This window comes from Ascaphus truei, chromosome 9 (genome assembly GCF_040206685.1).
Source record: "Ascaphus truei isolate aAscTru1 chromosome 9, aAscTru1.hap1, whole genome shotgun sequence".
Classification (NCBI taxonomy): domain Eukaryota; kingdom Metazoa; phylum Chordata; class Amphibia; order Anura; family Ascaphidae; genus Ascaphus; species Ascaphus truei.
The window spans coordinates 15,575,020-15,602,826 of record NC_134491.1 but is presented as its reverse complement, the minus strand read 5'-3'; the positions used below and the strand labels follow the sequence as shown (position 1 = coordinate 15,602,826).

The 27,807-nt window shown below is 46.3% G+C and overlaps 1 protein-coding gene across 1 annotated transcript in view; it reads right to left on the bottom strand.

Annotated features, from left to right (window-relative positions):
* Positions 1-1,504: 1,504 nt before the first annotated feature.
* Positions 1,505-27,807, bottom strand: part of LOC142502460 (cysteine-rich protein 2-like) — a 76,533-nt gene continuing 50,230 nt past the window's right edge. Inside the window, exons 3-8 of the mRNA XM_075613471.1 lie at positions 22,040-22,097; positions 20,714-20,848; positions 15,259-15,327; positions 13,782-13,876; positions 7,918-7,975; positions 1,505-7,360 (exon numbers count right to left, since the gene is read on the bottom strand). Coding sequence (XP_075469586.1) covers positions 7,293-7,360; positions 7,918-7,975; positions 13,782-13,876; positions 15,259-15,327; positions 20,714-20,848; positions 22,040-22,097 — 483 coding nt within the window. The 3' untranslated portion in view covers positions 1,505-7,292. The remainder of the gene's footprint in view (positions 7,361-7,917; positions 7,976-13,781; positions 13,877-15,258; positions 15,328-20,713; positions 20,849-22,039; positions 22,098-27,807) is intronic.

The window sequence follows — 27,807 nt, the reverse complement described above, 5'->3', positions numbered from 1 at the left end:
ATCTCTCTCTCTCTCTCTCTCAATCTCTCTCTCAATCTCTCTCTCTCTCTCAATCTCTCTCTCTCTCTCTCTCTCTCTCTCTCTCTCTCTCTCTCTCTCTCTCTCTCTCTCTCTCTCTCTCTCTCTCTCTCTCTCAATCCCTCTCTCAATCTCTCTCTCTCACTCTCTGTGTGTGTGTGTGTGTGTGTGTGTCAAAATCTCTCCTCATATATATTGTGTCAAAAAGAGTGCTCCTCTGATTGTAACCTCATGTACTGTATACAGCATAAAGACAAAAAGCCCCAGTGCTACATGTAATTACATATTATATCGTTAAATACTTACCCGTTTATCTTCTCATATGTAAGTGTCATTTAGTTCAATTCTTTGGCAAAAGTATATTAAGCCTGTCCCCGCGTCCCAGTACGGCCCGGCTGCATGTCCTCCCACTGCGGCACCTGCAAAAAGCTCCCACAACCTCTCTCATGGAAGGGAGCGCTGCCTCACGGAGCGGTCACTCACAGGCACGGCAGTGCCGGGACATACATACGGGCCGCACCGTACTAGACTAGGCTGTTGGCTTAAAATACTGTGACCAAAGAATTGAACTAAATGACCCTTGCTTATAAACAGATAAGTATTTAACTATATCATGTTTCACGTTAGATGTAGCACTGAGGCTTTGTGTCTTTCCCCGAGTAGAAGGCTGCAGATTATATACTGCCACCAGCACAGCAAGATGTACCGGTATGTTTAAATGACACAGTACTGTGTTACAATTGTGCAGTATGTGTGCCTGCAGTGCCCCCTGCTGCTCACACTCAAAGTTACCGCGCTGACGTGTGCGGTGCATTTTTTTTTAACCCCGTTGCTGCCAGAGAGGCCTCATTCCTCTTGTTGCTGGTTTTGTTGGGGAAATGGGTGACAGAACCCCAGAGCCAAGAAATTCATTTACATCTGACCCCGTTTCAAATAACGGTAAACATTTGTCACCTCTCAGATGTCTGCGAGTGGGTTACTGGCTTTACACGTCTCTAACCCAAACTGTGCTGAAAAGCTGTGTAATGTGACAGGCATAAAGTTACAGGGGTTCCATGTTAAAATGGATGTGAAGCAAAAGGTGACACTATCTGCTCATTTGCATGGCATTACCCAGAATCCCGTATGCTAAGAGATAATGGAGAAAGGCAGGGTTGCAGACCTGTCTGAGAAATTAGAAAGGGCTCACTAATGATTATTTTATTTGCACCTCCGAGCTATTATTCCTACCCTATTCCCCATCATTTGTAATTCCCATATAACGTTTCATGTTAATCCCTAAAAAGAGAATAAGAACTCCTGTATGCTCCCCTACAAAAATAGTTCTGGGTGCTGTATATTATATAATGCTGCCCTGTTTCATAGAATAACTCGGAGTGCCGCTTAACACTGCCAGCTGTCTGATGACCAGACACATGTTCAGGATTACAATGCTGGAATGGTTTCATCAGTCAGCTATTTAAAATAAACCAAACAAAACCAAAAATGTGTGTCGCCATTTATTTAGAATGTATCCGGACATTATCCAATTCAATGCAATTCTCCGAACACTCAAAAGGCCAGCCACCATTATCTGTTAATTTACAGGAAAAGTTACAAGAGCCACAATGAATATACATGACCAATCTAAATATTGTCCACAGTCAAAGAAACACTTTCACCAGAACTAAAATATTCAGTATTGTGACCTCGCTACATGTCAAACGTTTGTATCGTCAGGGATTCACGCTTATGAAGGTTCCGTTTGGTACTAACCAGCCGTATAAAGTTATATAACGCTTTATTTAGCACGGCTGTTTTGCTACAACTGTATGGAAACATCTGAAAATGAAAAAAGGGTTCATAGTTGCACGTCAAATCTATATTCCCATGCAGCGGCTACACACGTGCCACTCACGTTTCATACATGTGACGCTGATCTGTTTGGCAGAGAGGGTTAAGGCCCATGATTACTAAGTGGTGCTATTTGATGACACACCTTCCGGCACGAGAAGACCTCTTATGGACCAATGAGGATGCAAGGTGTCTTTGGGTGCCAAAAATTGTCTTATGGAAAAGCATCCGTTAAGTGACAAGCAAATGCAATCATGTGTTTAGATGCAGTTATCCACATAATACATCGCATGATATCCATGTGGTGTAACTCTAAACTCCCGGTACTCAAAGTGTCACTGATTTGGAGTCGGTATCCCCAATGTTCAACAATCCCACACACTTCAATTCAGTCTCACTGATGATCAGCATTTTCCCATTGAAATACCATTTTCACCCCTTGGGGTGTGACGTCTCTATAATACTCCGCACACCAACACTACCAAATGCACGCTAACCGCAGGGGGAGGACCAGAGACGTATAGCCAGAACACGGACACTATGAGATGCCATGTTAGGGTTAATTGTGTACAAATATTGAGCTTGACCCATATGCACCCGATTTCTCCCACTGGGAAGGTTAGGGGCAAAGCATTGCAATTCTGGGCAAAAAAATAAATAAAAAGACACCAGATAGCTCAAAAATAGCTCAAAAATATCCAATTAAAATAAGATCTTTTTCTTTAAATAACCCTGGTGTGTTTTGTTTCCCAAAATGGCAAAATGTTGCACCAAATCAAAGTCGATACATAGCATCGTTTTGGGGGGGATGCATCAACATAAAGAACGTTTGATTTGACGCATTTTCTGCTTGCGTTTGCGTCAGGTGGTAGCAGGAACTTCCTGTGCATGACACAAACCGTTAGTCAGAGACGCTCACGCCACTTTTGACCTACATTTTTTTAAATGCAAACACAGGATTCAAAATGGACGCACAGAGGAAGAATCGGGATACATCTCGTTTTAATCAGTGTCACGGAATTCCGCCTGCTGACAGCGCCGCAAATCTGACGCGCAAAACTCAGAGCGCACGCCTTGGTACATCGAGACCGTCTGCATCGATTTCTCTCTAGACTTGCCTTGCTACATCGCTCCCCTTATAAATCTGGTATATTTTTTTGTAAATATAAATCGCCTCCCTATTCCTGCCCAAATCCTCTCACTCCAGTATTTGCAGCAAGCTTGGGGTGCAGGAAAACATTATCAGCAGTCATCATCGTACTAGCTCGGATGTTACTGGAGCACATGGGTGGCCAACTCCAGTCCTCAAGGGCCACCAACCGGCCAGGTATTAGGGATATCCCTGCTTCAGCACAGGTGGCTCAATCAGTGGCTCAGTCGAAGACTGAGCCACTGATTGAGCCACCTGTGCTGAAGCTGGGATATCCGGAAAATCTGACCTGTTGGTTGCCCTTGAGGACTGACGTTGGCTACCACGTGCTGTAGCACAATGATCCAACAGTCGTTAAATAACAGCCATGGCAGTCATAGAAGTTTGCCGATCAACGTCAAGGAAAGTGTAATAATCCCACCCAGCTACATTTGGCTTCAGGATGGGAAGCCAAACAGGAGTGGCATTCTCTGCGCATCAACGTCCTGTTATGGCAGCGAACGGGCCAAGTCTGACCTGTTCTTATCAGGTAAAATGTTGTATGCCTGGGGTTCCTCAACTCCAATCCTCAGGTTCCACCAACAGGTCAGGCTTTTTGGGATATCCCTGCTTCAGCACAGGTGGCGCAGTCAGTCCCTGCTTCAGAACAGGTGGCTCAGTCCCTGCTTCAGCACAGGTCTTCGACTGAGTCACTGACTGAGCCACCTGTGCTGAAGCAGGGATATCCTGAAAACCTGACCTGTTGGGGGGGGGGGTTTGAAGACTGGAGTTGAGAACTATTTAAGGGGAGATTGGGGGCCGATGTGGCAACAGGTTGTTTAGAGAAAAAATTGGCGGCAAAATCGAGGCGCTAAAAAGTCTAAAGCGTTAACTTTTGCGCGGTACAGACGTAGCCAGCGTCATTGCAACCCGTGGCGCACTCCCGAAGGTGCCATAGCGCCGTAGCCCCGCCCCCTTCTCCTGCGCGGCCGATTCCAAAATCACGAGAGCTTCTCTCGCCAGGGCGCCGTGTACGTCCCGCCGCCGTGCGGCACGGTAACGTTGGCGACATCCGTACGTATGACGGGTCTGTGACATAAGACTGCGCGTCATGTGGAGTACAACTGAAATCGAAACAGAATTAGGCGCGTCTTTAATCGCCGCGCGGTGGAAATGTCGCTTTATGAACGTACACAATGGAACATGCCTGCGGCTTCTGTCACTGCAAAGCATCTTCCGCACGGCCAACTCTGAGCATGTTTTAATTTGTAGTGTTGTATAGGCAAACAGCGCTCCACCGAAGATAAGCATCGGTGAGGTGACAGTACCCAACGTACTATAATCACAATATGAATTCCACCTTAAATAAACCTGGACTTCAATGCAACAATCAGGACTGGTTTTCGGTTACATATTTGGGGCTGGTATTGTTGCTATTGCGCCAGGGACCTGGTTCTCTTTGTTTTGCTTCTAATTCTGCGCCAGCACGATTTGGCGGCCAATTTGGACGCAGGATCCACCATTTTTGTATTAAATACATTCCTTTTCCGTCTGTGCGACCAGCACACCACATTTCATTTTGCCAATATTTGACTAAAAAACTATTGTTTAAGCTTAAGGTGCACAAAAAAGAAAAAAGAAAAAATGATGTCTACCCCGGCGCAAAATAGCGACATATAAGTTGCCATTTTAACGCCAATCATTACATTTGCAACACTTAGTAACCCTGCCTTACTCCACCTTGTACAGAACAGAAGTGAATTGAGTGCGAGGTGCCGTCTTATTACCGAGAGCCCAGATGGGTGCGTGTATTAATTAGGATTGATGTTAACCGGATACAAGCCTTTGTAGTAGGAGCACGTAACCAACGCTTTATTTCCTCTGTGGACAGGTCCGGATTTGGGAGTGGGTCGTTACAAGTGTTCTCATTCCTCACAGATCAGCCTGCGATTAAAACACTGCACTCTTCACCCACAAGCAGAACAGTGTGTGCGCCTGGTCTGTGCCGATACTGTACATGTAAATCTGGTCTGAAATGAGTCAGTCATAAAGCTGCCAATTATACAACTACATAGAATGGGATTAAAGTGAAGGAATAATGGGGGGGATCTTTTTCTGATGCTGGATATGCCCAAGCAACAACAACAAAAAACAAAAAAACGCCCAAGCTTACATGTCAGCAGCAATATATACACACGCGTGTCTGTATCTTTTTACATGCATGTATGCATCATTGTATATAGCACGTGTCTGTGTTTACACTCGGTGACTGTGTGTACTGCACGTATATCTGTGTCAGTGAATTTGTACAGGGGGGGTTTTAGCGCATCTGGTGCGGGCATTGGGGGGGTCAGTGGATATAAATGGCACCAATAACCCCTGTGCTGCCAGGGTGGACCGCAATGTATTGCACTGCGGCCTCTCTGGCAGTTAAGGGGTTGAAATGTGTGAATACTGACTATTGAACCTGCCCGACTCCACTGGGAGTCTTTGGTCAAGTCCTGTTAGAAAGGAAGTTACTCTTAATACTGAATTCCTGCATTAAATCCAAACTCACTCTTTTGCTGTCTATATTCACTAATGCAGGGGGTGCTCAACTCCAGTCCTCAAGCCCCCCCTACCCCCTCCCAACAGGTCAGGTTTTCAGGATATCCCAGCTTCAGCACAGGTGAGTCAATCAGAGGCTCAGTCTTTGACATGAGCCTCGGATTGAGCCACTTGTGCCAAAGCTGGGATATCCTGAAAACCTGACCTGTTGAGGGGGCTGGGGGACTGGAGTGGAGCACGACTGCTCTAAGACATGAAATCAGATAACTGATAACTAATTAAAATGAGGACAAAATGAGGAGATCCCTGAGGAAGTCCTGTCTTGCTATGATTACAATGTAACAGTATTCCACTGTATAACATCCTGCTCAGCTGGTCTGAACACAAAGCCGTGGCATTCCACGTCACGGTTACTTGCGACAACCCCAGCGCACTATTGTTCCGCAGGAATATGGAGCAGGAATAATGTATCCCTGGAAGTGTATCATCGCCCGGAAACCAACACACCGTACCAAAGACCACGTGACATTCATCATGTGGAGGACCGGTTTCTTGGCGTGTATTGTGTTGAAATGTCACGGTCGGAAGCAGGCGATGACGACCTTACATGTTTTAGTAATCAAAATGCACCTGCATACGAAACGGGACATTTGCAAATGGCCGCCGGCGTTCGACCCTCTTCTGCAGACGAACCGCCGCTTGAATGCCCGCCGCCGCTTCTAAGGTAAGTTTTATAAAAGGTTTATTATATTAAGGGGTTTTAATGCTTAGGGTAGGGGTTAATTTAAGGGTTTTGGCTGTTAGGGTAGTAGGTTTTAGCGTAAGGGCTTAGGGTAGGGGGATTTAGAGTAAGGGCTTGGGGTAGGGGTCTTAAGGGTAAGGGCTTGGTGCAGGGGGCTTAAGGGTAAAGGCTTGGGGTAGGGGGCTTAAGGGTAAGGGCTTGGGGTAGGGGGCTTAAGGGTAAAGGCTTGGGGTAGGGGGCTTAAGGGTAAGGGCTTGGGGTAGGGGGCTTAAGGGTAAAGGCTTGGGGTAGGGGGCTTAAGGGTAAAGGCTTGGGGTAGGGGGCTTAAGGGTAAAGGCTTGGGGTAGGGGGCTTAAGGGTAAAGGCTTGGGGTAGGGGGCTTAAGGGTAAAGGCTTGGGGTAGGGGGCTTAAGGGTAAGGGCTTGGGGTAGGGGGCTTAAGGGTAAAGGCTTGGGGTAGGGGGCTTAAGGGTAAAGGCTTGGGGTAGGGGGCTTAAGGGTAAAGGCTTGGGGTAGGGGGCTTAAGGGTAAGGGCTTGCGGTATGGATTTTAGGCACTTACCTTAGCTGCGAAATGAGCGGCGGCAGGTTCCGGCAGCGGGGTGAGTCACGGCGAAGCGCTGGCGGCCATTTGGTCATGGCAAAACGGCCATGACCAAAATTCCTAAACCGCCCGCATACGTGTGTATGGTATCATGCTGCCTCTTCTTATTAGAAAGATATTACAAACCAGGGATTTAACACCAATGACATATCGGGTAAAAGTTATAGGCACATTCATTTCATTCCTTAAGTACAAACACAACACCTGTTGTTAGTCTCAGCTGCTGTGGATGGCTATGGTGCGGGAATTAGAAGGAAGTCGCCTTTGCCACTCGCTCAGACGAAGCCCGGATAATCTAATCTACTGGATATATCTAGAAACGGCCGTAGGGTGAGAAGGGTGAGAAGTGGAATTGATGCAGAGGCTGTGAGCGACAGGAAGGGGGAGGTCTCTGTTAGCTGCAGGCGGCGGCTGGTCCTGCCTAAGGCTGAGCCTTAGTTTCGGGATCTTTATCGTAGATGTAGCTTCCAACGCACCCCGTGTTCACACCTGGGAGGAACAAACAAAAAATGGTTGTTTTTAGTTTTATGGAGGATGTCTGAGCCAAAAACAAGAAGCATACATCCAATGTATGTGCTCATACCGCCGGCGACGGCCGCAGCGCACCGTGCTGCAAAGCGGACGGCTGGGGAAGATACTGACACATTTGTTTTTTTCCTTGCGGCGGCCGTGTCACGTGAGCGGTTCAGCCAATGAGGGTGAACCGCTCACGGCCACGCCTCCGCCACGCCTCTCCGGTATCATCAAGATGCCGCTCGGCGGCAGCGCAGGGTAACGTCGCAGGATAGCGCAGCCGCCCTGCAGCACTTGGTATAATCAAGGCCTGAAGCTCGGAACTTGGGGGTTGGTAAAGTACGCACTCGCTATTTCCGGCGGGCTAACACTCGGCAGATTCCATCTCCGGAAAGTTCTGTCTCTAAACATTATTATATAATGCTCATTCTAAATAGAGAATATTTTCTCCATCAAACCAGAAACACCGATTTACCAAGTGGTAAGGTATGGCATGTTTAATAAATTAGATATTTTTTGGGGGAAAAACACACCTTTTGGTCCAAAGAGGATACCGTAGCAAGGCTTGTGGCAGTAGGGCCGGGCATCATGCTGTGAAACGAGAAACAATGTTACTTGCTGTCATTAGGTACATTTTACCTATATCAATTACTACGTATATATATATATATATATATATATATATATATATATATATATATATATATATATATATATATATATATGCATATGTCAGATTAGCTTAGAAGAGGTAAGTATAAAAGCAGACTGTAGTTTTATTTAGATTCATTCACAAGGTTGTTTATTATTGCGTGTGTAGGTGTGTGTAGGTGTGTGTGTGTGTGTGTGTGTGTGTATGTTTGTATGTATATACATGCGTGTGTGTGTATATAATATATATATATATACACACACGTGTGTGTGTGCGCGCACAATAATAAACAACCTTATGAATGAATGTAAATACAACTTTGTAGATTTGAATTGTGCTAGTCTCCCATTGCAATTGCCTTACAGGTTAGCACAGATTCACAGCACTGATTATATTTGGACGGCATACCCTTCACCACAGCACTTGTATGACCTTGTTCATATTCCATCAGGCAGAGTGTTTGGAGTTAGCTGTTCCCTGGTTTTTATATTACAAATAGCTTTGCCATATTATTATCTGGTTGTTGTGTTTGTCAAATGTCATTGGGTGCAGAATCAATCCACATACCACCAACCTGTCATTGTGTTGCACTAACAGGGATCATTAACATCTTACCAGTATTCCTTACCTATATACCAGCTAGGATCTGCTTTGTGCTATTATTACAATACAGGTTGGTTTGATCGGTATGCTGCATCACATGACACACAACACACCCATATAGGCAAAGCGCACCTTAGTATCTCTGACAGAGACAAGTGTTGTTATATATAGGCCCCACATTATAGGTATTCATCTTTGCTGGTCTATTTTAGGCAAAGACTGCTGTATTACATACCTTGGCCTTCTACCATTATTCTACTCTCTCCCGCCATTAGTACATTATATGTTGTAATCATTATCTACTTCATGTTAAGAACTTATTTTATAAAATGCTAATTAAACGCTAAGTTTTAATTGCCTAGGAGTGCACTTAAAAATGAGCATCTAGTTGCTAGGTTTTGACACTAATATGTCTACACCTCTCAGCTGTTGTTAGCTATAAATACAATTACAGCCTGCTTTTATTCATACCTCTTCGAAGTTAATCTGTACTTAGTGTACTTTATAGGGACTGTGCAGATAAAAATGATAAAAGGAATGGTAATTCTTCCATGATTGATTATTTTACACAGTGCTCATCATAACAGAAGTATACAGACATAATGACCCCCAACCAGTATGCCGTAAAGCAGTCTTCCACTCGCTCTTAAAGATTTCAACCCCACTCAGGTGAACGTGTTAAACTTTACAGCACTTTGAATAGCAGCCATTAGGTTTCTGCATCAAAGAGCTTACAATCAAATATGTTGGTACCTGAAGATAATAACTTGCCAGGATTACATTGAGTCTACAACAGGTGGCAGAGGCTGGAATTGAACCCACAAGGCTGAACCTTAACCACTATGCTTGAGTGCCATTGCCATAACACCAGTGTTTTATCCCAGGTGGGAGCTGGAGCTATGATACAATTCACACCCCATAAAACCAGCAGGTCACATTTCCCATGGACTCATAATACTGTCTGTCAGGAGGCTAATAATGTGAGTTAGTGAGGGGTGCACCTCTCATTTCAGCACATTTTAATACCAAGATCAGTGAGTGAGCTCATAAAACACAGCTGCGAAGTTTGAGACCTTCCAGCATGTAGTTAAATCAGCACTATTAATGTTATGGATATATAAGTGAGCGGCTTCCAAGGTATCAGAATATATCCCATGTGGACTCTTGGGCCAGAAGCCAGTTTTGACATTGAAAAAGCCTTAAATTCCGGAGAAATACGAGCGTTATAATCGGAACCTGCTGCTTCTGCTTTGGCCTCACACTTTATTACCTGTAATAAAAGTTATGTCACCTTGTCTACTGCAGCCTGAAAACGCTAAATTAAGCTTTTCTAGGCCGGCTGACCAAGCAAAAAAAGATTCAACACACTGCGAAAGTGACGGACTCCCGTTGCCTAGGAAGATTTCTCCTCCATTGAAATGAACGAGGCTTAAATGTTCCGGGGCAAGGTGAAGATGACTTATTCACAGCATATTAATCAATATCCAGCTCTGTATCGGGTTTTTGCTCTAAAGCTATTGCGACACATTCAGTTTGTCACATGGGACAATGGTGGTTCAGGCCGGGAGGTGGTTTTGCTTTTGGCTGGTGTGAGATTGACTGCCCAGATAACACAAACATGCCACAGAGTTTCTTGGATTTAATGGCAAATGTGGGTTTATCGCAATATATCCCAACACATCGCACCAGAGACAGCAATAAAACCTGCTACGTCTGTATATCCTTTAACGCCTTAATAAACCGCGTCCATACTCCGCGCGACGCGAACAAAAAGCCGTACCTCTGAGACAGGCCATAGAGGTCCCGACCGTGCGCGATTTTCGCGCAGACATGTTTTGGTCGCACGAAGGCCGGGTCACGTGAGCGGTTCAGCCAATGAGGGCGAACAAGCTTCGTGATGTCGAGGCCACGCCTCCCCATTCCAAAGGCAACGAATCGCTCAAGTGGCAGGTGCACACGACGCCATGTGCTCCGTCGCCTACTATATCCGCCGTCTAAGCTTCTCAACACTCCCCAGATTGCCAGCTGACAAACACAAGCCCCTATTCAATATGCGATGGCATTTTCCCTGCGCTGGAGAAGACTTTAGTCCCATTTGATTTGAACGAAGCGCATCACTTCTCCAGCACTGGGACGATGACTACACTGCATGACGAGTAGATTCCAACGTACTTTTGTATATTGACAACGAATGAAAATAATTATCCTTGGTGATTTGGGGAATTTATAAGCAAATCCTTTTTTTTTGTGCAAAAATAGTTAAATTGTTATTTACAGAACTTATTTGCAAAAATAAATCATTTGCAAAGTGAAAAGAAAACTATTTAAGACAGAGGGAAGGGAAGCTAAATTGTATATTTTTGCCGTTTCTGATTATTCTGAGATTAGTGGAGAGAGTATTTAATTTACATATGTAGCACCCTGCTAAAGTCTTCCCCTTGCCCTGCATGTCAGCCCTGGTGAGTTGCAGGCAGTGCCAGGGTTTATCAGCAGGCAGTGCCAGGGTTTATCAGCAGGCAGTGCCAGGGTTTATCAGTCACCAGGCTCGGCAGCTGAGATCATATCCCCAGTTGTTGCACTTTCAGGCGCATGCTTGTCTGGAAGGTGCTCGAGTCAGATGTCAGGATGAGTGGCCTTTGCCACTCAGAGGAGCTGCCCAGTTACTGGGGCAGAGGGTTGGCCACTCCCCAGGTCTAAATATGTAGCTCCACCAAATTATCATCAGACTCCAGGGGGGAGGGGTGGAGGGGGAGACCCCACGGAGAGCAGACCCCAGAGGGGGGTGAGAGACCCCCAGGAGAACACTGCACCCAAGCATCTTCCAGGAATCCCTGATGAGAGGGATTCACTCAGGGCAAGTAATAAGTTCTTTAGTGTAGGGTCCTTAAATGGTATACCAAAAGGAGTGTATCTTGTTTAGAAGGTTGGGGAGGTAACCCCTGCCCATATACAGCCTTCAGACCAAAGAAAGGCTTGAGGGTATATTTCTATATTGCCTGCAGTGAGCTCAGTCTGGAGGAGGATGGAGAAGAACAAATAATGTCCTTAGGAAAGTTCCTGGCGCCCTGTTCTATTATTCACTCCTAGCAGCCTTGGCCTGGACCCATGAAGAGAGCATCCTGAGAGAAGAGAAAGGGAACCCACTGAGCTAACACTCTAACTGCGCAGAAAACCCCTGTCAGTACATAGAACTGTATCTGTTTATTCACTGTACGCCCTATCTCTAGCTGCTGGGCGGGACAGGGGTGTAACACATATTTTTCAAGTTCTGCCAACCTTTTATCTACTTGTGGTTGGCTTCCTGGACATGATGATCCTTCCACACATCTGTCCATTTTATGGTCTTTGGTTCTATTCATTGTGCAACTAGCGCCATCTTGTGGGCACAGTCAGTAACGCCACTTTTTATTCCAGCACCAGCTTCACCATGCAGAATCAGTAACCCTGCACAGCCTGTAATGTGATCCTGTTACATAACTCTATAAAAATCACAATAATGGAACCAAAATGTATAAACCATAGAGAACTAGTTACATATCTTTATTAGCAACGTGTGTTACTATGAGGTATTCAGTAAATCTTGCAGAGCAGTTATATTATCTTTAACTGTGCATTCAATGTCTTGTATATAATGTATTCCCTGTTCACTTAATGTAACTGTATTTGTAACCATGTATTATTTGTCATCATAACTCTGTGCCCAGGACATACTTGAAAACGAGAGGTAACTCTCAATGTATTACATCCTGGTAACACATTGTATACATAAATAAACAAAATAAACTAGCAAAGCAATGCAGCAAATTAGATATTGCAAGGCAAGCTTGAAATAAAAATGCATAAATTAATCATTTTAGACATTCAATTCCATTGAGTTCTGCAAGAACTCACAGACACTAATAAGGTTTGTTATAGGGCAGATAATGAGAGCGGCTCATGTTCTAAGAGAGAGGCCCCTGCTTGAGTAAACAGCTATTCATCAACACATATTATCAAACGTTAGATTCCAGGGGACACAGGAAGACGTGGAAAACAGTGGCTGCTTCCTCTCTCTCTCTCTCTCTCTGTTCCAGTAATGCCTGGCTTGATTGATTAAGTTATCAATAATTTAAGCCTGTCTATTTTATTCATAGAAATATAGTTAGACCTAGAATGAATGTAGAGAAGAGCAGGTATATTGGTCATGGAGAAGTGGAACATTGTTGTGATACCTTTTAATGAACCCAACGTAAGAGTTCTTCACAGTCATTGTACAGGAGCATTGAAGACCTCACATGATCGGTACATCCAAAGAAGAGACTTCTTAGATCTTGAAAGCTCAGGTAAAACTATTAACAGGAGGCTCTGGACTTCCATATATTACTCATGGATTCCTTGAGTGTTGCTCTAACATCTTAGGCCGCGGGCATGGTCAGCGCTTAGCCGGTGACCCGCGCTGAGCCGCGCTTACGCTTGCCAGTGAGCCCCTGCGGCCGCACTGAGAGCGGCTTTAGCAGGGGCTCGAGCACGCTTCCCGCAGGCGTGCAGAGGCGTAGCACTTAAATTTTATAGCGTTTGCGCGCTGAAGGGAGCGGAGGGCCGGTCACATGAGCGGTTCACCCAATGAGAACGAACCAGCTCCGTGACATCACTGGCCCGCCCCCAGACACACCCCCGGACGGCATGCGTAGTAAGGCCAGGGAAAGCACCCGCTTTCCCTCAGCCTCCGCACGGCTGGAGTCTCTATGGACTCAGCCTTACTGTACAATATCAAAAGTGCCCATGAGTAAACGGACTCGAGGTGCATCACTTTTTGGGAAGGTTTAATAAGATCTAGAACAGGAGTGGCCAACTCCAGTCCTCAAGTGCCACCAACAGGTCAGGTTTAAAGGATATCTCTGCTACAGCAAAGCTGGTGCAGTTGTTGACTGAGCCACCTGTGCTGAAGCAGAGATATCCTGAAAACCTTACCTGCTGATAGTCCTTGAGAACTGAAATTGGCCTCCCCTGGTCTAGTATATATAAACTCTATATATTGTATTACATGCAGTTTTAACATTACAAAGGAATTTCCTTCAAATGCAACATGACGTCACTTATTCAGCCTGGACACTTGCTGTCCCTCCCATGGTCCTGCTTGAGCTGGGATATCTGTGTGCTCACCTCAGCGTGGCTTCCAGGAGTCAGGGTCTTCGAACAACGTTCACAGCGTAGGCAAGGTCGATGCCAATCCTTCCCAAGGGAAGTTACCTTCTCAGCTACCAAAGATACAAGGTTATTATTAGTGCAGATCCAGGAAGTCACAACCAGCATAACATCATGAGTGTCTATAACAACCCTACAGCAGGGGTGGGCAACTCCAGCCCTCAAGGACCACCAACAGGGCAGGTTTTCAGGATATACCTGCTTCAGCACAGGTGGCTCAATCAGTGGCTCGGTCAAAGACTGATCCACTGATTGTGCCATCTGTGCTGAAGCAAGGACGATGGAGCCACCTGTGCTGAAGCAGGCATATCCTGAAAACCTGACATGTTGGTGGCCCTTGATGACTGGAGTTGCCCTTTATAGCATTGAGCTCCTCATTATAATATACAGTATCATAGCGATTCTTCAATAGATGACGAGCCTGCAGTTTATTTTGCAGTCGAGATCCTAGCATTGTAAATTGTAAGGATCTAAAAAGCTTAAAACACTGGCATAACGGTGAAGCCGGCTGTATTATCTTCCACAAAAAGGTGCGGTTAAAACTAGCAGTGCAACTCTAAGAAGGTCTATCTGGGTGTGAATAAATATTTAAACTTATACCAACAGCATTAAGAAAGCGGCGTAGTTATTGATCTTGCTCAGGCATGTAATAACTGTTAATAAACAAACAAACAACAGATTAGCTGAACTGCGCTTAAGAACTGGTACTGCCAGCGTGCTGCAATCAGATCCCCTCGCACAGCCTGTGCGTGCAAACCACGTGGAATGTGGCTATTTATTTGCTTGTTCATCCTTGAATTGTACCTGTATTTCCCTGTACACGTATACTGCATAGTATCATGTACATGGGCAAAACTATCTGTATAGAAAATGATTCATGCTTCCAAACAGAGTCAATGTGATGTGTAATGTAAAGGAACCATCCCAGCAATATCCTACATGTGTTTTTTTTGTTTTTGTATTTAAATAAATCAGTTATGTAGTATTAGATAATACTTATTACCTTTTTTTTTTTTAATTCAACTTAATGCCAGTTTTAATATACTGAGCATCCTTTGTTTCTATAGCAGGTTTAGCCCACCTCCCCAGCTTTGCAAGATCTTTGCAACACTTCCTGTTTGTGATAATTTGTTGCCAATGTTCCCAGCAGTTTGAGCTGCAAACTGTAATGATAGATAGTGTTACCTTAGTAATATAAGGATACATTGTAGCTGCTGAAGTACACTGGCTGAAGGATTGATTGAAACTGAAAGGCAGCCATTTAGTGAGCACTGGGAAACAGGCGTTTGCCAATCGGGCACGGGAAAACTAATCAATCGGCAGCTTAGGTAATTAATTTTCAATAAACGTAATCAAAAGCTGCATATATTAAAACAAAAAAGATTTCTCTTATTTTTAAGCAGCTCTGACTGTCTCTGTAAAGGTATTTTCTTACCAAAGTATACTTTCTTTGCACAGCGGGGACACATGTTGGGTTCACCGGTAAAGGTCGTGACGCTGGAAGCTGGAAGGAGATGGTGATTAAGCACAGTCCGGTACGCGTAACCACAGCAGAATGGTCTTTAATACGGCAGCAAATAATGGTGTGGTAAGGTCAAATATTATGGCGACCGTAGGAGTGGAGAATACAACATTCATCAAATACCAGGTGATTCAAAGAGCAGAGTGTCTATAACCAGTGTGCAGCAGGGGTGGGCAACGCCAGTCCTCAAGGGCCACCAACAGGTCAGGTTTTTATGATATCCCTGCTTCAGCACAGGTGGCTCAATCAGTGGCTCAATCACTGACTGAGCCACCTTTGCTGAAGCAGGGATATCTTGAAAACCTGACCTGTTGGTGGCCCTTGAGGACTGGAGTTGAAGACTGAACCACCTGTGCAGTAGCAGGCATATCCGGAAAACCTGACCTGTTGGTGGCCCGTGGCCACCCCTGGGGTACAGAGCGCTACATGAAGATTAGAATGTTCTACGTATACAAATCGGTGATATTATTGTATCCATGCGCTGTGTTTAGAACATGTTCATTGCTGTCTGTGCTGGTGTGCTAGTGTGTGCTAGTGTGTGCTGGTGTGCTAGTGTGTGCTAGTGTGTGCACTGTGTATTTGTTTGTATATCGGTGTGTTAATAAATATGTGCCATGGTCAAAAAGCCTCAGGTACTGGCATGAGCAATCAGCAGCTATAACTAGCGCGGTGCACCACCAACATTTGTGCCAACTAAATATTTGCCCCGTTTTACTGCTCTGGCAGCACACGTGTTATTTCAAAACCCACAACCTCCCCACTAATGTAAAAACGGCTTTAAAATAATATTATCCTTCTTTTTTTATTTATGTTTTTAATATATATATACGCTTTTCCAATTTGTGTCTATAGAACGACAGGCTCGCACGCCCCCTGGAATGTGAGTTATTTATATATATCCCTACGTGTTAGATTCATATATAGGATTACTTAATGAAGACCACTTGTGAGAGAGCGGTGTAAGCCAGGCGCCCCAATGTGAGACAATGGAGGCAATGTTAGGGAAATATCTGAGGACCGGTTTCATAGGAACCAGCAAAATATTATTTTACAATTAGAATAAAAGCAGAAAACGCCACCCATTTAATGTGATGTTGATGCTGGCGCTCCCTGTGCCTCCCCCCAGTAACGATCAAACTGGGTTTGTACATCTCAATGGGTCTAAAGGCAGGGGGGCGCAAACGGGGGGGCCTAAGATTTTCAAGGGGGGTGCGGCGATTGCAGAGACCCCAAGCTCTTCCCACAGGCAATTAAATTCAATGCCGGGGGGTCGCGTGAGGTCTCTGCAACCTTTGGCGACGCGGCGTCATTTGGGGTCACGTGACATCACGGTGCCATGACGTCACATGACCCCGCTGCGTCATATGACGCAGAAGACAAGGTAAGGAGGGGGGCGCGAGCAGGGGAGGAGTGCAGGCGGGGGGGGGGGTGGAGGGTGCAGGAGGGAAAGTTTGCGCACCCGATGTCTAATGTATGGAGGGACTATTCTTCTGAATATGCTGCAAAACGTTCTCTTAAAGGGGCAATACAAGCAATATACTACGTGTGTGGGATAAACAAGTAACCCGGCTCTGTAGTATTAGATAATACTTACTACCTTTTTTTAAATTTTTTATTCAACACTTAACACCATTTTTAATGAGGTTTAATATACTGATACTCTTGCGATTTGTATAGCAGGGTTTAGCCCACCTCCCCAGCAGTGCAAGATGTTTGTAACACTTTCCTGTTTGTGATCATTTGTTGCCAATGTTCCCAGCAGAGTGAGCTGCAAACTGTAACAATAGATAATGTTTATGTGATCTAGTCATATATGGTTTTCTTATGTGTTTAGATCATCATTAATTGTTTTCCTTTCTTTCCATTTCTCTTTCAGGCTTTAGACATTCTATGATGCATTTTTATTATATGTTATTTTATGCATATTTGAGTGGTCTTACACACACACACACACACACACACACACACACACACACACACACACACACACACACACACACACACACACACACACACACACACACACACACTCCACGTATTTAAATGTTTTATTTATACAAATGATTTCTGTGATAATTTTGCATATACGCTCACGCTCCTGGGGGCCGCTCTCCCGCTGTCGGCGGCCCCTGCTGACTCTCTCTCTTCTCCCCCAGAGAGAGGCAGGTGGGGGGGAAATGATGGAGTGAAGCAGAGGCGTAGCTGGCAGAGGCATTGGGAATTGCACGGAGGCAGCGCCGGACGGCAGGGAGGAGCGCGCCGCGGCGGCCCGGAAGTCTTTCTTACTTCTGGTGTCTATGCTGCTACAGCGCGCTCCTCCGCGGCCGTCCTGCTCTGCCTCCGTGTGAGACTGCGCTCAGGGTGCCGGCACATGCGCACGCCGCCGCACGCACTCCTGCAGCCCCAGCGATGTGTGCACAAAGGCTGCAGGAGATTGGGGAGGCGATCGGGGGCGTGGCGAACGTGTCACGGACTCATCACCAAGCGGGTTGGCCCTCATTGGCTGAACCGGCTCACGTGACGCTGACATCATGCGACTGCAGCCCGAAACACAAATCTACTTGTCAGGCCAAAATGTAGCAGCGTTGACGCGCCACAGCGCCGCGGGCACTTCAGATACTACCATAGGAGCACAGGTGAGTCCCGATCGTGCACGCGCGCACACGTCGCGACGCCGACACCCTGAGTGTGGCCTAACTCCTAACGCCTCTGCTTAACTCTGGCGGCCCACCGCCCCCGCGATCATCTCCCCGCGCCTGCCTCTATCCCCACCCTGTCCCACACGTAGCCATGGAGGAGGACAGGGAGGGAGCTGAGGAGAGATGATGGGGAGAGATGATGGGGAGAGATGATGGGGAGAGATGATGGGGAGAGATGAGGAGGATGGGGAGAGATGAGGAGGATGGGGAGAGGTGATCAGGAGGATGGGGAGAGGTGATCAGGAGGATGGGGAGAGATGAGGAGGATGGGGAGAGATGAGGAGGATGGGTGAGAGATGAGGAGGATGGGGAGAGATGAGGAGGATGGGGAGAGATAATGAGGAGAGAGGATGGGGAGAGATAATGAGGAGAGAGGATGGGTAGAGATGATGAGGAGGATGGGGAGAGATGATGAGGAGGATGGGGAGAGATGATGAGGAGGATGGGGAGAGATGATGAGGAGGATGGGGAGAGATGATGAGGAGGATGGGGAGAGATGATGAGGAGGATGGGGAGAGATGATGAGGAGGATGGGGAGAGATGATGAGGAGGATGGGGAGAGATGATGAGGAGGATGGGGAGAGATGATGAGGAGGATGGGGAGAGATGATGAGGAGGATGGGGAGAGATGATGAGGAGGATGGGGAGAGATGATGAGGAGGATGGGGAGAGATGATGAGGAGGATGGGGAGAGATGATGAGGAGGATGGGGAGAGATGATGAGGAGGATGGGGAGAGATGATGAGGAGGATGGGGAGAGATGATGAGGAGGATGGGGAGAGATGATGAGGAGGATGGGAAGAGATGATGAAGAGAGATGAGGAGGATGGGGAGAGATGAGGAGGATGGGGAGAGATGAGGAGGATGGGGAGAGATGAGGAGGATGGGGAGAGATGAGGAGGATGGGGAGAGATGAGGAGGATGGGGAGAGATGAGGAGGATGGGGAGAGATGAGGAGGATGGGGAGAGATGAGGAGGATGGGGAGAGATGAGGAGGATGGGGAGAGATGAGGAGGATGGGGAGAGATGAGGAGGATGGGGAGAGATGAGGAGGATGGGGAGAGATGAGGAGGATGGGGAGAGATGAGGAGGATGGGGAGAGATGAGGAGGATGGGGAGAGATGAGGAGGATGGGGAGAGATGAGGAGGATGGGGAGAGATGAGGAGGATGGGGAGAGATGAGCAGGATGGGGAGAGATGAGCAGGATGGGGAGAGATGAGCAGGATGGGGAGAGATGAGGAGGATGGGGAGAGATGAGGAGGATGGGGAGAGATGAGCAGGATGGGGAGAGATGAGGAGGATGGGGAGAGATTAGGATGATGGGGAGAGATGAGCAGGATGGGGAGAGATGAGGAGGATGGGGAGAGATGAGGAGGATGGGGAGAGATGAGGAGGATGGGGAGAGATGAGGAGGATGGGGAGAGATGAGGAGGATGGGGAGAGATGAGGAGGATGGGGAGAGATGAGGAGGATGGGGAGAGATGAGGAGGATGGGGAGAGATGAGGAGGATGGGGAGAGATGAGGAGGATGGGGAGAGATGATGGGGAGAGATATCCTCCAGTTTAAAAATCAAGGCCAATTTTTCTCCTGAATCTACGGAATCCGTTCACTTATAATGGGGCCGTGACTTTCTCTCTTGCCCGGGGGCCCGCACATGTCTACCTGCGCCACGGTATATATGTCATACTATTTTTTGAATGAATTGTACAGATACTTTTAATCAGGGAATCTGGATGCATCCCATCACTTTGCATATATGCAACCATTAGTATACTAGTTATTAATAAAAGAGTAGCAGCAAAATGTGTGTGTGTGGGGGGGAGGCAATCAAACAATTGGGATATACACAAGAGAACCGATGGGGAATTACTGAGCAATAATTAGAGTGTAAGCTCTTCGGGGCAGGGACTCCTTTCCCTATTGTTTTATGGCTGAAGCGCTTATTGTAAAACGTTATGTAACTGGATGGCGCTATACAAGTAACGCTATACATACAATAATCGGAGATTTCGTAAAGTTTGTGGGTTTAGAGCAATGAAGGAGAATGAGCCCCCGATATCTCTATCCATGGGGAGATCTGGTGCAGGTTGTGATACCTTTTATTTATCCAACATGAGAGTTCTTCATACATGATGTTGATACAAAGCTTTCCACGTGTACAGTAATTCTACATCACTAACAGGGCCGCAGGCAGCTTTCCCTGGGGCCCAGGACTAGAGTGCTCCATACCCCCAGTGTCGGTGGCCCTTTGAGACCCCCCCCGCTATCTCACCTCACAGCCACACTTCTCCACACACACACACACACACACCTCCCACACCTCCCACAGCCCCACCTTGCTCTCTCCATCCCTCCCACAGCCCCACCTTGCTCTCTCCCACTCACCCCCACCCCGCTCTCTCACCGGCACCGCTCTACCGCTCTCCCCCTCTCTCCCGCACCGCTCTCTCCCGCACCGCTCTCTCCCACTCACCCACACCGATCTCTCCCACTCACCCACACCGCTCTCTCCCACTCACCCACACCGCTCTCTCCCACTCACCCACACCGCTCTCTCCCACTCACCCACACCTCTCTCTCCAACTCACCCACACCGCTCTCTCCCACTCACCCACACCGTTCTCTCCTCTCCCTCTCCCAGGTGCGCGCTGCTTTCCATTCACTCACCTTTGACAGACCCCTTAGAAGTGCCAGTAAACTTCCTCTCCTCTGGCTTCGGAGCTGTGGTAGTTGGAGAAGTGAGTTGCTCTTCGCTCGGTTTCCGCTCATAGATGTAAGATCCCGCGCCTCCAATGTTAACTCCTGAGAATATTCCGGAACGGAAGAAATGTTCAGCAGAAATTACGCTTTGTTACATCGTTTGATCTCATGAGACCTCCAACAATGCTAGCCATTAGCGATCATTGAATGACATTAATTAGAGGTTAATGATTTCTGACATCTACTGCCTTTTACCTAATAAGTCCCTTTATGGGGATGGGGGCGTGAGGGGGCTGAAAAACGGAACTACATACACACGCCGTCCTATCTGCCCATCTGCTTATACGCTGAATTGCGTAACAAAACCATTCACTGACTTACAAACTCCAGTCCTTAAGGGACAGGTTTTCAGGCTCTCTCTGCTTCAGCACAGGTGGCTCAATCAGTGGCTAAGTCAAAGACTGAGCCACTGATTGAGCCACCTGTGCTGAAGCATGGATATCCTTAAAACCTGACCAATTTTAGGACCGGAGTTGGCGGCCCCTTTACATAAAACTATTAGGCCTCCTCTCCGTGATGCATTATTTTAACAAGTTATCAGATTGTAATCCTATCACCGGCCTGAACACGTAACTAGCTGTGTGTCTGGAACAGGTTGTATTAGCCTGGTACTTTCATTCATTAGGGAGAAGGAGCGGCTCGGTGAGTAACGACACTGACTGGCCCGGAGTTTGAAGCAGGGGATCCTGGTTCAATTCCCGGTGTCGGCTCCTTGTGACCTTGGGCAAGTCACTTTATCTCGCTGTGCCTCAGGCACCAAAAACATAGATTGTAAGCTCCACGGGGCAGAGACCTGTGCCTGCAAAATGTCTCTGTAAAGCGCAACGTAAAACTATTGGCGTGGTATACAAGAACATGCTATTATTATTATTATTCAAACTCACTTTCAGCGTCTATTAACTCATCCATGATTACGCTATTTGTACATCAAAAAGATGATCTATACCAGGGGTGGGCAACTCCAGTCCTCCAGGGCCACCAACAGGTCAGGTTTTAAGGATATCCCTGCTTCAGCACAGGTGGCTCAAATCAGGGGCTCTCTGGAAGACTGAGCCCCTGATTGAGCCATCAGTGCTGAAGCAGTGACTGATTGAGCCACCTGTGCTGAAGCTGAGACTGATTGAGCCGCCTGTGCTGACGCACGGATATGCTTAAAGCCTGACCTGTTGGGGGGTCTTGAGGACCAGAATAGAGAACCCCTGATCTATACGATGAAATTAAAAAAAAACATACCTTTTGGTCCAAATAAGGTGGCGTAGCAAGGTTTGTGGCAGTATGGTTTCCCGTCATGCTAGAATGTGACAGGGGAATAATATTAGGATTTGAAGAAATGAATGCTGTCACAGGGCAGAAGCCATAAAGCAGCGATACAAGCTGTTCTCCCCCCCCCCCCCCCTTCAATATGTGCATCAATGCAATCCGCACAATGATAAGTAATTAGCTAAGTTGCCGATCGATCCGTTCTCCTGTGATCGATAGGCAAAGATTCGGCTTGGGGGGGTTCACTAAATGGCTGCAGAGGAGTATTGACTCAGTATTTGTGACTTTGTAAATGGTTGCTATAGAAACAAAAAAGGCTTGTTACATTCTAATACATTAAACCATGTCATTCAGAGTTTTTTTTTAAAAATGCTACAAGTATTTTCTCATAGTACAGAACGGATTTATTTAAAAAAAAAAAACACACATGTAGGATATTGCTTGGTGTGCAGCTTTAATGGTGTTTATTCCTGGTAGAGATCAGAGTTCTGGGACATACATTACTAAGACATTCAACTCTGAGTTAGTCAAAATGTTTGACTGTTCTGTTCTGTGATTTCCAACTCGAGCTGCAAAGCAAGTGCTATCAACGCGAAAACTGGTTTGCCAACACCGACTCAAAGGTCCCTATGCAATTTGCTATGAAGAAATGTTGCCTGTTCTTGGGAAATGTAGATTAATTGTAGATTGTGTACAATCGACCAACATAAGTGTTCTTCCGAAACCTCAAAAGTCTCCTCTTCAAGTGTACGGAGGCAGCACGATGGGAACGAAACATACATATTTATATACCCCATGGCAATAGCTGGGGGTGGAGATAGATTCTTTAGGGTTGGCCAACTCCAGTCCGCAAGGGCCACCGACAGGCCAGGTTTTCAGGATATCCCTGCTTCAGCACAGGTGGCTCAATCAGTGGCCTGTGCTGAAGCAGAGATATCCTGAAAACCTGGCCTGTTGGTGGCCAATTAGGACAGGAGTTGGCCACGCCTGGAATAGAGGAATACAGTCATTTCTACAGTAAGAGCCACAGACAGAAATAAACTGTGTAAAGAATACGGGCCCCCGAAAAATGGCAGGCCAGGCAGTGTACTTAAGCGACAAAGGGCCTATTCAGTGGTAAATACAATAGTTACTTGGTTTCAGCTGTATGCCGAGAGGGTTACAGTAGTAGGTGTAAGTGCACTTAGCACGTCAGTGTAAATACTCATACAGAAGAGAAGGTTACAGGAGTAAGTGTCCCTGGAATATCAAAGTAAATACAGTGGATGTAGCAGAGAGCGTTGTGTGCGCAGTGGGAGAGTATTCAGTGTGGGAGAGAAGGACACAATACCCTCCTGTGTTTGAGTCAGCTACTGAAAAACATTCTGAAAAGTACATGAAAATCCTCATCATCTACAGTATATGCCACTACGCGTCATATGAATAGTGTGTTCCCGCTGAATGGGGAGTTCTGTGCACTGCTGCATGGTAACGTAGTGTTGCTATTGTGACTGTGTAAATACATTGACCACATTCTCCAAGTGCCCATCTACTTATCTTAACTAAAACCCAGCCACTAAAGGAAGATTTCCAATAAATTCCCACCAGGGCACGGCCAGCCCTCTGCTGCAGGATACATTCATACGGAAGATAGCAAAGAGCCTCTCCTTGCATATCCGCACGTGCAGCAGTTACACCGGATGCACCGACCTACGTATAACCCCATTATATCGCTATGCCTCCTAATACACCGCAGAGATGGAATAGTCTCTATGGTTGGGAGTGGGGACTCCTTTTATATTGTATTCACTGATGTCTGCAGCACTTACTCTTTTATCCACCTTGTACGGTCTTGCTTATCCAATACTGTATTGCAGGGGGGCTCAACTACAGTCCTCAAGCTGCACCCCTGCTCTCCCCTCCCCCCCCCCTCCCCCAACAGGTCAGGTTTTCAGGATATCCCTGCTTCAGCACAGGTAGCTCAATCAGTCCCTGCTTCAGCACAGGTGGCTCAATCAGAGGCTCAGTCTTTGACAAAGCCTCTGACACACCTGTGCTGAAGCTGGGATATCCTGAAAACCTGACCTGTTGGTGGGGGGGGGGGGGAGGCGTACTTGAGCATCCCTGCTTTATTGTATGCTACATAGTGAGGTAGAAGCACCAGCTCAAGGATAGCAATGTAATCTTACACCACTGCCTCAAAGCACATTGGTAATTTATATCGTTAGGGAAAGTTTGTCTCTGATAGATCTTATACAGTACGATCATTCCAGAAGTGTGGCCAAAAACCATGAATATACTCCGCTTAATCAGCCGATGGAAGACATCTGTGAGGTGTTAGACGCCTATGTGTGCATTTTTAGCTTGTCAAAGTACAAATTATTATTTTTTTAACCTGGATTGCAAAATGGTAAAAATGATACAATGTGTTACACTTTCCATTCAAGTTTAAAGCAGGTTACTTTCAGAAGGCACAAGGCAATTATGCCATACACGGTCCTAATATGGCCTGGGCTTCAATACATGGGCTTTGGATAAATAGCCTGAAAAGTCCCTTGCATGAAGTCATTCAGTGGAATCCATGTGCTAACTTCCTCTGGAAACCAAAACGCCCTTCACTTGTTCTCTAATCTGCAGGCCGCTTATCAGTGGGTAGATAATTAGACATCATGGTTACATTAATTAGCATACATTCCACTACCCTCACCAAGAGCCACCCCTCCTCTGGCTCCCATTAGCACATGGTTTACGCTTCGCTGCTTGCAAATGGACAGCATCTATCTGCAGACACTTAGGCTTTGGTCACGCTGCGTCCGCGGTGCGGGCGGCCACGTGCGCACTACGCATCATCTGATGTTATTCTCCCGAGCCGGTCCCAGTCCCTCCTCCCTGCACGGCTCGCTACACACTGTGACGCGTCAGCCGCCAGGGGATGCAAGAGAATTGTAATCACGAGCGGCGACGCGTCACGTGGTGTGGCTGTGAGCCAATGAGGAGAGGAGGCTTCAGGGAGCGGGGAGGCTTCAGGGAGCGGGGAGGAGAGGGTGGGGGGAAAGCAGCGATTTTAAATAAACTCTGCAGCACCAAGGGAGCCCCCCCTGCTCCCTCCCACACTCTCTCCTCTTCGCCACGGGAGGTGTGTGTGTGACACACACCTGTAAGCATACTGTAGCGTGGGGCATCGCATTGTACGCGCTGCTCATGTACTGCGGGACAATGTCAGCACCTAAGTATTGGGTTGAAGGCCCCCCTAGCAGTGACGGGGTTAATTCGCCTGCCGAGCTGTGTGTCAGCGATCCCCCTTCCGATTCCCCCCCTGCTCCGATCCCCCGGGCTCCGACCCCCCCCCCCCCATGTGTATTTGTGAGTGAGTGTGTGTGTGTGTGTGTGTGTGTGTGTGTGTGTGTGTGTGTGTGTGTGTGTGTGTGTGTGGGGCTGAGGGGCTGAGGGGCTGAACGGCTGTGGGGCGGCCCCGCCCCCTCACGTCATGGCCACACCCCCACACCCATTTTGGCCACGCCTCCCCCCCGTGCCGGAAAAAAAAATCGCTGCAGATCGCGGTGCAGTGAATTGCATGCGCCGCTGGCAAGCAAGGCGGCCGTGCGGGCGCCTGCAGCAGGGCCTTAGCCGTATCCAGTCTTCCTTTTCCAGGCCTGGAACCGCCTTATTCACACAGATACAGATTAGAGGGCGCAGGCTCTGTCTAACCTTGTCATTCCTTTATCTTTAAGGCTGTGACATGCTGGCTGCTGTGTGCCGCCGGGACCGAGCTGTCAGGAGAATGTAATCCAGACACTAAAAAGTGCCAAAGATAATATTTTGTTCAGCTTCGCCTCACACAGAAGCTCTCAAGTCAGCAGTGAGCAAAAATAACAATATAAGCCATGTATTCTTTTGCTCCTTGGCTGGATAATTCATTAAACCGATAGCAAGAGCTGACATGAAGTGTAATAAAGGAAGCATTGTAACAACTCCATGGAGCAAGCGTGCCATTTTTATTATTTGTTTGTTATGAAATATAGCCCTTAAGTGAGAAGTATTTAATTCGTTTAGGAAGATTCTTTCATGGGTATGAAGAAGACGTTTAGCATATTTAATTACCAGGGCAACGTCAAGCGAGTCATACAATACATTGAAAACTAAACAACCACCTGGCATTGGCAAAGTCACATTTGTCATTCTTTTTATACACGCGATGAAGCGAATTAACGGATGGAAATAATGGGTCAATATGGCCTTCCAGGGCTTACTGAAGAAGCCATATGTTTTTTTTTTTTTACATAAATGGGGCATTCATTTAGATCTACTAGATTATTTCAACAATCAGCCAATGAATTGCTGTCTCCTAAAAATCAATGCAAATTGGTTAAATCCAAATGTTTTACCCAATAATTGTATATAAAACTGAAGCTTAAGTTACAAAATATTGCATACTCCAGTTGATAATTCAGTTATATCCAGATATGTGGAGTATCTTCTTGGTATTAAGTGAAAAGGTTTGAAAAAAAAAAAATCTTGGAATCTGTCAAATGTTTCCCATCTAACCAGAAATAATGCTCATTTGGAGCCTACTCTACCGACAAATGGCCTCAAAGTGACTTGCGTTATGCTATTCAGTGATTTCATTAGCACTAGGAACTAGAAAACCCTTCACTTATCCTGTAACCTGCAGGCCCCTTCTTATCAGTGAATAGCTTATTAGACATAATGGTTACATGACATAGCACACATTCCACTGCCCTCACTGAGAACCATGCCTTCTTTTGCTCCTATTATATATGTCCATTGTATGGACAAAATTCATCTGCAAATCCCAATACAAATAAGTCTTCTCTTTCCAATTGAAAAATAGTTTTTGCACTCCCTGTGAATTAAGGGTTAGCACAAGCAAGTCTGGTTTCAGCTTCAAAAAACCCTTGATTGATCCTACTGCTTGGCACATTAAAGTTGCACCACAACCAAAGTTGATTTTCCAGTTGCGTCAAATCTACACATTGTTTAATAGAAATGGAGACAGGGTGGGAAATTGGGCAAAGAAAGGAGTTGATTGGATAAATAGTGATATTATTCATATATCCCTCTCCAATGAACAAGTAAGTTAATGTACAACGATGTACACTTACACCATTCATCGGGCCACGTGCTTATATATGCTTTGGCTTGTTGGTTCTATTTTCTTAAACAACAAACCACAATGGAAACATTTGTCAACATTCAAGAATCCTCCTTTGTTATTAACTAAAACCGTATCGTGTCTTCATCCCTGAAGCATTATCATAGGTACGTTAACACAATACAACAAGGAAATAAATCAGACATGATAAAGCGTTTCTTGACAGGGTAACAAGATAAAAAATAAAGAATATGATAGGCCATCTTCTCTTTATATTCTAAAGCTTTTCTAGTACAAAATAGTAATGCTATCTGAATGTACAGAGCAGAAATAGGAGTAAAATAAAAAAAAATGTATTGGATGGGAACACAGCAACCAAAAGGTGTTAGGGGATACATGTGAAATAGTATCTGGAGTCCTGTACAACCTAGGAAGTCTGGATGGGCAAAGTGGCCCGTAACATCTCTGTCTCAACCACCATGTGTAAGGTGACCATATGTAGCGGTCTAACCGGGACAGTACCGGTTTTAGAGCACTTGTCCCGGTAGGCTGAGCAAAACGTCTCATTTGTACCGGTTTTGAAATTGCTGCTCCAAACCTCTTGGAGCACCAATTTCAAAACCAGTGCAGTTGACAAGTTTTAGTCCAG